The sequence below is a fragment of the Spodoptera frugiperda genome, chromosome 14, assembly GCF_023101765.2.
Source record: "Spodoptera frugiperda isolate SF20-4 chromosome 14, AGI-APGP_CSIRO_Sfru_2.0, whole genome shotgun sequence".
NCBI classification, from domain to species: Eukaryota; Metazoa; Arthropoda; class Insecta; order Lepidoptera; family Noctuidae; genus Spodoptera; species Spodoptera frugiperda.
This window is the reverse complement of record NC_064225.1, coordinates 7,261,158-7,275,513: the sequence shown is the minus strand read 5'-3', so window position 1 is coordinate 7,275,513 and position 14,356 is coordinate 7,261,158. Positions and strand designations below refer to the sequence as shown.

The window sequence follows — 14,356 nt, the reverse complement described above, 5'->3', positions numbered from 1 at the left end:
ACTACTAAGTAAACTTACTACTGACTAAAAACTACCTTGTTCCTACTACCCTTTGAGCCGGGTCTCCGGTAAACCCGTTCGGTAGTCCACAGATCCGGATCTGGCCACGTATAGGCTGTCGATGTTTGTGTACAAGTACATGACAAGCGGAAAAGTTAAGCAAAACAAATCTCAGATAGCCTGAGTCAGACATTATAACATTAGATTTCTAAATGTTAACTACCTAATAAGGAAAAATGCAACGACTCTCGACACTCGGGAATTTTTACTTGCAGCCTCGTGCATGTCCATGACCTATCGGTTTTCCTTGTATTTGTTAAAATCTATCTTTCCTGAAGCTGGCAATGAAATTATTCTTACCTACGTATATTATATTTTTTATCAGATAGTGTTTATTATACGTCTTTTATTCGCTAAGTTCCTGACCAAGAACTTAGTCCTGAGTTTGAGATCAAAACTAGTCGGGTAGCTACATACTTGGCATATGCTTGAGTATTGAAATGGATATCTAAGTTGCCTAAAAAGAGATCATCTCATTTTAATCCTAGATTTAAAGTCTGACGTATTTTTGAGTGAAAGAAGATTATTTTTATCGGAATGCTTGAAGTTTTGCGAAAGAGATGAATGAACTACTATTAATCAAAATTTTGAGATTTTCTTTATACTCTAGTGGTGTTTTTGTACTCTTTTATGCGTTGTCGACATCATCTGATTTCACATGATAATAAAAAAAACTGTTTAATCACATTTTTAACAATGATCATCGTCACAGTCTAGCTATAAGATTTAATTTTTCGTCGTAGAATAGAATACAATGAACGTTTTTTTCAAAAAATATATTATTAAATTAATTTAGATAAGATTAAGATATACATAAACATTCTTTAAAGAAATAAAACGTATACTTCACGTGGTAGGAGTAGTGTCATATCCTTGCCAGACAACCTTTGGATTTTTGAATGAACAAGACATTATCTTTAAGATGGTAATCATTATTTTCAATAGATAACATCTTAGAGATAGAGATGCGATAACAGATAAAGTACATAAGTATTCGATGAACACAAATAATAGTTTAAAAACTGATTATAATAGTTGTCATTGACGTCAAAAGCAACTGATTGTGATGGACAAAAAAGTTAATTTTATCGTCATCTACAGCCCGTGGATAGCCTACAGCTGAACTATGGGCCAACTCTAGATAAGAGGGTTTTATCATTTTTTTTTTTTTTTTTTTCTATAGGGGGAATGTCATCCTTTGATTTCTCTCGCCTTGAGCGAGGCGAGAGGGAGTGTCAGACTCTTACTGACTAAAAACCACCACGTTCCTACTCCTGCTTTTCGAGCCGGAGCCCTGGTAACCCACTGCAGTCCGCAGCTCCAGGTCGGCATCAGTCTTATTAGGCCCCATCTGTGCTAGTCTGGTTTTACCATATCTTGGAGCTTATTAAATGTATAGTCAGTCCCACAGTCAAGTCTTACAACACCCACGTGAAGAGTAGGGTAGTGGTTACAAATGTATTTTAATCTGTCATCACATATATTTAGAGCATAGAATAAATACTCCATAGATCGACGTCATAGTTCTCGATCGACACGAAACTTCAGATAAACCAACAAAAGCCTGAAACGGGACGAGACAAGAGACTGAACGTTGCACAGTACCGTTTGACAGTACAGCAGACACACAACCTTAGCACAATACACGCACACATTGACACCATCCCTGTATCGACACAGACTCCCACAGAAACACAGCAACAAGTGGTACAGGGGTGCGAGGGATGATCAATTGCAGCTCAGAGGTTTGTTTCGGTGATTTGAAATTAGTTGGAAATATTTTCTTGAATTTTTTCGTTAGTTTTAATAACAAAAAGTATTTATTTAATATTATTTTTATATTAAATGCTGAGAATTAAAATTTAATTACTAATAATTAACTCGTGCGTGTTTTTTAACGTTTGACATTGAAAATGCAAAATTAATCGCGACAAAACAATTAATAGCAGCGAAGTGTCTTGGAAAATAATTTCGCTTCGACCTCGCCTGTCTTTTGGCTGTCATTGATAATTGTCTCGTAGTTTTTTTCTTCCAACTCTAATTGCCATTTACACGGCCGTCATTGTGTGAGAAATCTTTTAGACAGGCTATTTTTTTTAAGGTTTTTAAATAAAATATTCTTAAATATAAAAATAAGTCGGGTTTTCTTCCTGACGCTATAACTCCAGAACGCACGAACCGATTTCCATGGTTTTGCATTCGTTGGGTTGGTCTCGGGCTCCGTGAGGTTTATAGCAAAGAAAATTCAAAACAGGGAAAATCATTGGTGGCGAAACGGAGTTCGTTGGGTTTGCTAGTATTTGTATAAAATAAACGATGTGATGTTTCATCGGAAGTGCCGAAATGTTTTTCATGTTTCTTGAAAAACTAAAATATATAGCAGATTAACGTAGGTAATAAATTGCTAATAGTTGTGTGGTACATAAGTGACATATCGTGTTAACATCAAAACATTTTTAATAATTGTCAAACATGCGTTATATTTATGGACTGAGTGTATAATAAATATTAATTTTTCACGTCCATCCATATATCTAGGGAAAACTTGTTGTTACAGATATTTTTCATTTTGATGTTAACCTATTTTGTTTGTTCCGGTTCAAAAGATTTTTGTCGGTGGAGAAACCTTGATTTGATAGACGACTCTCTATTTTATATTAAGAAATCGCGCTTACGACCAATAAACTTTTCTTATATTGTATAAAATATTTGTTATGTTAGGCAAACAAAATTAAAGTTCCGGAGTCGTAGTCTACCTAGCGGGTTTACCGGTGCTGCGGCAAGAAAAGCAGGAGTAGGAACGGGGTGGTTTTTAGTCAGTAAGAGTCTGACACTTCCTTTCGCCTAGCCTATGGCGGGAGAAGTCATTGGATAATTTTACCCTTAAAAAAGACAAACGAAAATTGTTTAACAGAAAATATAATGAACACAGTAGGAAACCAAAAGAAAATACTTTATATTAAAAATATCACCTATCCATTTCCCTTTCTTTTGTAGTTCTATGGCAATATTATTTTCCATTTTAATTTAATCGTAGTTTGTTTTAACAGTAATTCTAAATCATTGGAGTAAGACAAACGTTGCAGTCCACTAACAAAGAAACTCATTTTACAAAATGGAAGAAGAACCTCTGTTAATTAATAAAACTATTAAAAAGATCGAAGTTTGGTTGCGAGCAACAGGAACAAATGTAAAATCTACTCCGAAAACGCGGATGGATACAATGAAAAGTCGTGCGATTTACATTATAAACTTCTTTTGGCTGAATGTAGACCTAGGTGGGGCGGTGGTCTGGTTCATATCAGGGATCGCAAACAAAAAGAGCTTTACTGAACTGACATACGTATCACCCTGCATCACTCTGAGTTTCCTTGCCAACTTCAAATGCTTCTTTCTTTTTCTTAACGAGGATTGTGTGGACAAACTCCTAGAGAAGTTAAGGGAACTAGAGATGAATGAGAGGTCTCGTCCAAGGCATGAGGATAAGAATGCGATAATGGTGCGAGAGCACAAGTTCCTCACGAACCTCATCTCGTTTCTGAATGTATTCTTCTGCGGGCTGATTGTGGCTTTCGCTTTGGGTCCCGTGGCTTTAACCATCTTCATATACGTCACCACTAATGAGATAGATCTGCAATTACCGTTTCTCATCATTTATCCTTTCGATGCTTTTCAACTGAAGTATTGGCCTTGGGTGTATCTTCACCAAATTTGGTCCGGTAAGTAATGAAAATACGCATGAGAAAACGTCTTAAAGCTAAAATAAGATGAGTAGTTGATCTAAGAGGATAAAATTAAACATCTTATTAACTAGAAGTACATATTATTTTTCCATTTCTGTCTTATTAAAATTGTCGCAATATGACAAAACTTCAGGGTATAATTTGTTATCATATTTTTCTTTTTTTTCGCTTTACAGAAGTAGTTGTAATAGTGGGTCTCGGTGCAGCAGACTATCTCTTCTACACATTCTGCTCAAACATAAGTGTGCAGTTCCAACTATTGAAATATAATATTGAAAATTTAATTCCTGACGATGACACTTGTGGAAGTTTAGTCAACGCTGAAGAAATCAGAGCTGAATTTGTTGATTTGATCAAATGGCATCAGGACTTAATAAGGTTAGATGTTTGAGAAGTTTGTTTAGATACTATAGCAGCAGTACTTAAAACCTAGAAATATGTAGATAGTAGAATTGCAGATAATGGAAAAGAAGTTGTAAAAGCTAATTTTGGATTTTTGCACTACCAAAGCAAATATTGGAGAACAGTAGCTAATGTAGAATTAGGTCCCGGAGCTGCGGACTGCCTAGCGGGTTGCCGGAGCTACAGCTCGAAAAGCAGGAGTAGGAACAGGGTGGTTTTTAGTCAGTAAGAGTCTAACACTCCCTCTCGCCTCGCCCAAGGCTAGACAAGTCATTGGATGATTTTCCCTTCAAAAATAAAAAATGTTGAATTAGGTATAGTACAAATAAATATAGATATATGTACTTACATTACAGCTCAGTGCATCTTCTGGAGACGATATACACGAGATCGACCCTGCTGAACTTTGTCTCCAGCTCCGCACTCATCTGCTTGACTGGATTCAATGTCTTGGTAACTAGAAATTTGCCTATAAAATGCCTGGAATGATATCCTAATTCTTGTTCGGCACAATCACTATTTAGCATAATATTAATTATAATGTTATCGGCTTACTCACGTTATGTTTTGACGAGGAACTCGACTAGTACTAGCAGCGCGACACTCGCCGCGTCGTGTGTCGCGGAATGCTGCTCATGAATATGAGCCTCTAGCATGGCTTGAAACTAGTCGAGTTCCTCGTCAAAACATCACGTGAGTAAGCCGATAACATAATCATTAATTTAGTATGTCTCACGAAAGTTACAATAAAATTACAGCATAATATTCCAATCTAATACAATATTGTTTGCTTTTCAGGCAGGCAGCGATTTTGTATACGTGATAACATTTGTGAGTTTCCTATTTTTGAGTTCGCTGCAGATATTCTTTCTGTGTTTCTTCGGGGATCTGCTGTTGACTTCGGTAAATATTTTGATTTAAATGTATGAATTTGTTATTTAAGAAGTCCGAAAATGTTACCATTCCACGACGAGACGGGGCTAAAAAAATTTACCTATAAAATTAAATACAAAATACTTGTCATATTACAATCAACAGGCTACTGTTCACGAACCTCCTCTAAAAACGGTCACTGTAGCATAAGCAAATCACCTACAATACCTATACCCTTAGTACGAATTACCTTTACGTTGAACGAAAACGAAACGAGACCGCGTTCGGCGCTCACTATTGGCTGGTGCGAATGAACTAACCAATCAGAGTACCGAACGTGTTCTCGTTTTGAGCCCTCACATGCATCAGCTGGATGTCCTAATTGTCATTTAAAATTTCCAGAGCATGGAAGTAAGTGACGCTGTGTACAATTGTCGCTGGTATTTAGCTGGTACATCTCTTGGGAAGGATTTACTTTTGGTGCAAACAAGGTACAGAACGAAATTTTCTATTTTTGTCGGATAGGGTAGCATCCCAAAGGACAGGTCGCCTGATGCCGCCCATGGACTAGTTTTTAGCCGGGCTTGCAGTCTCCAAAATAAAAATATTTATAAACTTCTTTATATTTGGGTTTGTCAAATTTATTTGTCGTAATCTCACAATTTGTTTCCAGATCACAAACTCCTTGCAAACTGACAGCTTGGGATTTTTCCGAAGTTAATCTCAAATCTTTTATGAAGGTATTTCTTTATTCAATAGAAAAAAGGTATTTGTTTAAAAATGAAAAGCAGGTAAACAACTTAGAAATAATATTTTTTTTGCAGATCCTGAGCACTGCCTGGTCTTATTTCGCATTGTTACAAACTTTGTATGGCTCGCCTCCATAAGTCGGATAAAATAAAAATAAAATAAACTTAATTATTTGCTTAGTAATTAGTAATTTGGCTATTCAGTGGAAATATTTGTTCTTAAAATCTTATACGTACACTTTTAATTAAATTAATAAATATGCACAGCTTATAAATAAACTTTCTTGTTGTTAAACCAATAAAACTTTAAAAACACTTCCATTCGTTTCAATCTGAAAAGATCAATTCATCTATAATTTTACACTTTTAATTTCACAGCAAACCAATATTTATCCCATACCGATAAAACAAGATCCCGCAAAAAGTCCTCGACCGAAATTGATCGTCCCCACAAGAAGTACATCCCGTACAAAACTGGCAGTTTTGCAAGGCCCCGTCCCGCGCGGGATTTCGTTCGCTCTCCGAATGACTAATGGATCTAGCTCTGTTCCAAATTCACTGGATTTTTTACCACAGCTTTATAGGTCCGTTACACATCGTCATCCAGTCGAGATAACGTTTATATTAATGTTCTTTCATTTTACGACTTCGTGGAGAGTTTTTCGTGAAAATGTTTGTGTTAGAATCCTAGTGTGTGTGGTGGTAATAATGATGTAAGTGCTGGGCGCAAAATTAAAATACAGTTTATCACCAGTCCAATTCTTCCCGCGGGTGTTATACACCTGACTTACTGATCGGGCAGCAACATGCTCTGATAGGCTAGAATCTTTTAAATTGCGAACTCCAACACGCTTACCAATCGTGAAGATTAAAGGAAAATCTTCATACATAGATGATGGTTGTTGATGATGATTAACTTAAAAACGTTACATTTAAAACACTACTGTCGGTAAATCCATAATTACGTCGGCTTATTGCAAGAAATTATAAACTGCATAGTGGATTTATTTTGACACATTCTACAAAATGCAAAAACTCACTTATTTCTATCTGGTATATTTTGTAGAATGTGTCAAAATAAGTCCACTATAGTTCGATTTTTTGTAGTTAATGATTTCTTGCAACAAGCCGACGATTTACTTATCCATGTTTCTGTTACCGTTTTATACCTGACGACAAATCCTTGAGAGTAACTCCAAACCGGACAGTGAGCTGTTGACTCATTTGTCACACTCGTGAACGGAAGCTCCCAGCTTCCATACATATTTATGAATGCGTAATGTAAAGCAGATCACTATCGTGGCATCAGTTGACGAGTGAATCACCCTGTACCATGTAGATCTTGAGATAAGCACCCATTATCAATGGGGTCGATGACCGGAGTGGAATTATGGCGATTTGTACATCTGGTGTACGTGTTATGGAATTTGGATTGCAGTGGCATGCTGGTAATTTTTTGGAAGTATGTATTGGAATGTAGGCAAAACTCTCAACTGAGTAGAGCCCACTCAACGTTAACAGACGTCGCGGCAAGCCCAGAAGTAGATGGCGGAACGTATTGACATCTACGATAAGGATTAGCCGTAGAAATCTCTGCACAGAGAGGAGTGGAAGAAGGGTAGGGAGGCCTTTGCCTGCAGTGGAAAATCACGGTTGCAAATAAACAAAATAAATCAGAATCGATTAAATATATCATCATGATGCCTTTAAAGGTCTTAAAAGATAGGGTGAGCGGTGAACCCATACCATATACCGGGCTCAATTCCAAACTCCGTGCTAATTAAGAACTTCTTAAAAAGAAGAACCAACAATAAATACTCTGTGACTACACGACTAACGAAGCAAAACAAGAAATTTTTAATATTCCAAGAAAATCAGAAACAGATTTCCATGATATAAGGCCTTCTAAAAATAGTTTTTTTATGGCATAAGCCGGTATACGAGCTGATGATTCACCTGATGGTAAGCAATCGCCGCGGCCCATGAAGACCCGAAACACCAGAGCCGTTACATGTGCGTTGCCGGCCTTGGCAGTTAGGAATTTACCTAAGGGTTGTTGAGGAATTGAGGTTTGAGATTATTGGGAGGGGTGGTAATTGGGCCTCCGGTAACGCCGTGGTACATCACTCTGGTCGATCCGGCTTATTCGTGTCGAAGCATGGCTCTCCCACACAGCACACGGATCTCATAATTGTACAAGGGGAATAAGCATAATATCAAGTAACAATATACAAACATTGCCTACACAGTACCTGTAGCCAAAATAAGATAATTGCAGTAGCATCATTATAGCCCTACCTAATTAAAAAGTCATATGACAGACAGGCAATGGGTAATTATTACGTGACTCTGTAATTTTGTTATCAGAATTTCAGTAGGTTTCTGCGATCCGTTTGCATTTTAATGACTGACACCATTTTGTTATATTATAATGGTCCTCGGTTGGTATCTACGCCCTATGTATCTAGCTAGGTATAGTGCGAGAGGTTGACAAAAAAGGTTTTGTGGGATTTTGAAATATTTTATTTAGGGGGCTTTTCCACAAGAGATGTGCTATGCTACGTTGCTGTGGATGTGTTTCCACCAATGCTTTCACGAATCATATTCATTGTTACTTATAGCTAAGCACTGTGCGTTAATACGTTCATCCCCTAATCAATGAAACTTAACAAATCTGATGAAAAGTCGTAGGTAGGTATAATGTGCACATTAAAGGTACATTTTTATGCACTTCATAGGCCTTTTTTTTGAGGGTGGAAAATCCCGCCTTGGGCGAGGCGAGAGGGAGTGTCAGACTCTTACTGACTAAAAACCACCCCGTTCCTTCTCCTGCTTTTCGAGCCAGAGCCCCGGTAAACCCGCTAGGTAGTCCGCAGCTCCGGATCAGGCATCAGCCCTACTGGGCCCCATCTGTGGTGCGCGCGCCGCACGCACGGGTCTGGTTCTGTTCGGGCGGTGAGCTACCCTTGCTCGCCGACCGCAGGCCCGCACTTACGGTGGCCGGAGATCGTCTCGGGATCCCCTACGCCTGGAGTGTCTTTCGCGACGGCTGGGGCGTGAGGAGGTATGTTCTCTCACGCGCCCCACCTCCTCCTTAGCTAGCATGACTGCTTCGCAGAAGGAGGAGACGGCATCCCAGTCCCTCTCGCTCCGCACCATGGCCTGAACCAGTGCCGGGCGCGAGAGGATCGCCGTCGCCGACCACATCCCTGAGATAAGAGGGCTAGGATTATAGAACAATTCTCTAGACTCTGCTGCCTAGCGATTTAAAGAATAGCCTTGAAGTTTTGATAAATGAAATACCTATTTCTCTTAATTTAATGGAAAAACCAGACAAATTGTGAATCTGGATTTTCAATAAACACTAATAGGTTCGTCCCCTTTTCCATGGGACAAATGACATTACAGCATACAGGAAAAACTGGTGAACACACGCATAATAATAATATTAAAATGATGCAGCTGATGACAATAACAAAATCAGAATTCCAATCCCAAACGGCTTATGAATAAAAAAAAAAACTTCAAAGGATTTTCAATCAAAAACAGGAATGAAATCACAACAATTTTGTTAGGGACAGATGTAGTCGCACATCACACTACCCTACCTTATCTAATTTTATAATCGATTATCATCTTTAACACTTTGAAATAAGGTTGAAAATGTATTGGACAGTGTTGACAGTTTGGTATACCTTTATGTGCCTGTTTGTGTAATGTCCAATTGTTTGATGATGTAAGACTGACATCATCGCAGAGTGCAAGTTGAGTGCGTTGTGACTTGATACGTTTTATTCGATTACGTACGATGAGGGCAAGTAGTGTGAGTAACCGTCGACCTTCAATTTGGAAACAACGAAAACTTAAATAAAATTTGCAACTTCTTCGCAAACTTAGCTGCAAACCGTACGTCTTATAAGCGAATTAAGTCTAGTTATTATAGATTTTAGTACTAATTACACAGTAGAGACGAGCGGACCTATTAACGAATATATTATTAACGTGGTGTCATTACGAATAACATTAATTACTGCAATATTTGTACAAGGTTCTTTTATCAAGGACAAACAGAGTTAAGAAGATTTTTCGTAAAAGTTAAAAGTGTAAAAGGAGAAAATTTACTGAGAAACAATTTACCTAGATTAAGGAATACAACATCTTAAATGAAACGAAGGACAAATTGAAGAACTTTGGAAAATATCAAGGGAAGAATTCATGATGGGAGTAAGATAAGAGAAATGACAAATACTCAATAAATAATGAGTCAGAACGAAAGGGAACGGAAATGTCAAACATTATTGAATCAAAACTATAAATAAATATGCAATTTAAAGAATAATGACTGCAAGTTGTCAATGAGTATACTCCTATAAAACACAGAACAACGACAGTTTCTGAAGCCGCACCAGCAAAGTCCAGTAATTTCCTGTTTGAAACAACAAGCTCAGTTAAGCAACCGTACTTAAAACTAACTGCGAAGACAAAAGAAACTATAAAACTTCCCACAAAAGGAAAAAATAATGAAGCAAACTATAAAACGACATATCTATGCAATACTATAGTCTAGTCCCTCTATTGTTTACCCTAAACCAATGTTGTGTTTGCTACCACCACCATGACATAAACATGGGTATATTTATATCGAAGTTCAGTCACTAAAACATACTGCAAGAAGGAACATTGGCCAAAGTTATAAAATTCTGAATCAAAATGTCCAAACCACTGTTATTCGACAAATCGCTCGACAAACTCGGCGTTCTGTTTCGTTATTCGGGAATGAACCTTGAAAAGGACATCGTCACTCCGATGGACATTGTTAAACATAGATGGTTGTACATCTTAAATTACTTCTCTGTCTTGTCAGCTGAAATCGCCGGCATATACTACATCATAACTGGCATAATACAAGGGAAAAGCTTCATCGAAGTCACCAGTGTAGCTCCATGCTTGACATTTTCTTTGCTTGCATTAATCAAATGCTCTTACCATCACATGTATGAGAAGCAAATTAAAGAACTGATAAATCTTTTAAGAGATTTAGAAAAGAAAGAGAATGAGAGAGAGGAGTGTGGTGATAAGCAAGGAATTATAGATGAAGAAGCAGGGTTTTTGAATAAAGTAATCAATGTGCTGTATGTACTGAACTGTTGCATGATAGTCGTGTTCGATATGACGCCGATGGTATTGATAGCAGTGAAATATTACAAGACGAAGCAGTTTGAGATGTTGCTGCCGTATTTAGATGTGTTTTCGTTCATCCCTTATGAGTTAGTGTACTGGCCTTTTGCGTATGTCCATCAGATTTGGTCAGGTTAGTAGGAAAATAGTGTTTAACACTACTAAAGGGTCCATTAAAGTGATATAGAACCAGTTTATAATCAGATTGTTTTGTGAATCGACGACTTTTTTTTCTTTTTGCAGAATGCATGGTGCTTTTATCAATGGCTGCGGCTGATTATTTATTCTTCACATGCTGTACTTACATTAGAATACAGTTTAGACTCCTACAGTATGACTTTGAGAGGATAATCCCAGACAGAAGTATCTCTAAAGGAGAGAGGTATGATGAAACTGAGTTTCGGGATAAGTTCAAAGAGTTGGTGCAGTGGCATCAAGATTTAATACGGTAAGACATTTTCAGTTACTATAATGCTATTGTACATACTTCGAAGGAATGCGTGGAATTGCATACAATTTACTCACTTCTTGTTGTGTTCCTAGTATCCTTTACTTAAGCATATTATTACAACGGTGCGCTCACGTAAATAAATTGAGAAAAGGTCTACAAATTTTGAGTCACAGTAGGCTGCGCGATGTCACCGCGTTTGCGCACGCTGCTCATGATTAAGAGTCCCTCTGTAACTCGAAACTAGCAGAGTATCTCTCAATTTATATCTCACGATAGTTATTTTAAAAATAAAGACTATTACTACATGGACACAATAAAACAAGTATTCGAAAATATCACTTCATCTGCACTTCGCTTTAAATTGCTATATAGCTAATAGAGAAGTCTTCTGTTTTATCCATCTTTGTTCTTATTTGCAGATCAGCTACTACCCTGGATATAATCTACTCTAAGTCAATGTTGTTCAATTTCTTGTCGAGTTCTTTAGTTATCTGCCTCACTGGATTCAATGTTACGGTAAATTCATTGTCTATGTTAACTGTACCTATATCATTTATACACATGTTTATTTAGTTAAGATTCTTGTTAAATGTGGGAGAGCCATGCTTTAGCTCGAATGGGTTAGCTCGACGGGGAGTGATACCAGTGCCTCACAGAAAACCGACATGAAACAACTATTGCGTTTCGTTGTGTGAGTGAGGTACCCCTTTCTAATCTTCCCAAGCCCCGATTATTCTAAATCCCTTAAATTCCTAACCCCCAAAAGGCCAGCAACGCATTTGTAACGCCTCTGATGTTTCGGGTGTCCATGGGCGGCGGCGATTGCTTACCATCAGGTGATTCATCTGCTCGTTTACCGGCTTATATCATAAAAAAACTCAGATTTATTATTGTCTTTAAACCTACGATGTCTGATCACTTGACAAGTCAAAGGGGTGATGCAATAATGTTCTTCAGAATCATTCGTTTTGTGTAAATTCGTCACGACCATTACAAATTATTTAATCTTTTTGTACGACATTGTATTATTTTCCTGTTTCAGATTGTCAGCGATATCGTAATAATTGTAACGTTTCTCACCTTCCTGTCGATGGCTCTGATGCAAGTTTTCTTTTTATGTTTCTTCGCCGATTTGATGATGACAGCCGTACGTATTGACGCTCATACAAAAACTGCTCGTATTTTTAAGATTAACTAGTGTAATCGGTCATTGGGTCATCTTAGAGGCGGATAATCGTCTTAATTTTTTTGTTTTACGCTCTTACCAGTTGTTATATAATAAGTTACCTTCGTTTCTGGGTTGTTACTACATTAGGTAGACTGAATTTCGGGAGGTTACCAAATTATACCGAATTTCAAAATTAGTTTAATAAACTTTTCTAAATAACCATAAACTAAACATGTAAAGTAATTGATAGCTTAATATAGATATTGATAGTTTGGATTCAGATTACCGAAAATTCTTCTAAAAATCTTTTTTCTAGCCAAAAAGGTACTGAGTCTATCCTTTTGCTACAAAAAACCTCCTGTTAAATGTAGTCTACAGTAATTTATTAATTCCAGAGTTTGGAAGTGAGTAACTCCGTGTACAACTGCAAGTGGTACCTAAGCAACACACAAGTTGGCAAGCAACTACTCTTGGTGCAGACCAGGTAAAGTTTTTGGAAACAAAGTACTTTTTTAATCTCAATAAAGCAAGACACAGAGACAAGGGGTATTTTTGCTTAGTATGGGTTCATATCGCCAGATATATGATTTCCAAAGTAAATTGAGCCTAAGTATGTTCTAAGGAGATAGTGGTGATACTTATTCTGAGACAAGTATAGAAGTAAAAGTAAAACTTTAAACAAATAGCCCAAAATTACCCCTTTCCAAATCTTCCCAATCCCCGATTCCCCAACAACCCTTAAATTCCTAACCCCCAAAAGGCTGGCAACGCACTTGTAACGCCTCTGGTGTTTCAAGTGTCCATGGGCGGCGGCGATTGCTTACCATCAGGTGATCCGTCTGTTCGTTTGTCGGCTACATAAAAATACTTATCAGAAATAGTTGAAATACCTACAATTTTTTCTTAGTCTCGTTGCATTTTTTGTTCCATATAATTTGTTATGGTTTTTAGAGCGCAGGAGCCTTGCAAGCTGACTGCAGCTGGCTTCGCTGATGTGAACCTTAATGCCTTCACGAGGGTAAGATTATAATTCAGATCATGCTACTTATAACTGCTGCACGCTCTCTTAAACCTTAACCGTTTAATTTAAACCGTGACCTCCAATCTATCTGCTGAGCGCAGATTTTGGTAAATCCTCTTCTGTAGTGGATGCCCATTTTTAAAGAATAAGTGGCAAACAAGCGGATGGTCCACGTGATGGTAAGCGATCAACGCCGTCTATGGACGCCCTTGCCACCAGAGGAGTTGTTGTCAAGCTCCGGACTGTCCTGGCTGTTGAAGATTATGATGATACCTTAAAAGATACAATCTCATTACCAAATGCAAAAATAAGCTATGCAGTTACCTGAGCTTATAATTTCTAATTATAAGTTTGAATTCGTCAATCTGCATTGGGCAAGCGTGGTGATTTATGCTCAAACCTTGTCTATGTGCTAAGAGGCCTTTGGTCAGCAGTTGCCACTTATAGGCTGTTGATGTGATATTTGTATCTATCTATCTGTAGACAGGTACCGTACCTAATTTAGTTCAAACTGCTTGGTTGTCCACAGGTGTTGAGCAGTGCCTGGTCCTACTTCGCCTTGCTACAGACAATGTATGGAAGATAAAGTGCCACTATCAAGCGAACACTTTCCCTTATAGATTACCTTACAACTTGAAGTACAATCGACAAATATTCTTGTATACCTACTGTGTAATTGTGTAGATCTAATAAATACGTATAGAACTGCGT

General features: G+C 37.7%; 1 protein-coding gene across 1 annotated transcript; it reads left to right on the top strand.

The window, feature by feature from the left end:
- Nucleotides 1–3,175: 3,175 nt before the first annotated feature.
- LOC118279273 (uncharacterized) lies at nt 3,176–14,356 on the top strand. Its single transcript, XM_050698235.1, has 14 exons — nt 3,176–3,779; nt 3,980–4,181; nt 4,562–4,658; nt 5,004–5,108; nt 5,481–5,569; nt 5,752–5,818; nt 5,903–5,955; nt 10,861–11,138; nt 11,249–11,453; nt 11,876–11,972; nt 12,499–12,603; nt 13,020–13,108; nt 13,576–13,642; nt 14,175–14,356. Exons 1-14 carry the CDS (start codon nt 3,176–3,178, stop codon nt 14,229–14,231), a joined length of 2,115 nt encoding a protein of 704 aa, XP_050554192.1. The 3' UTR covers nt 14,232–14,356.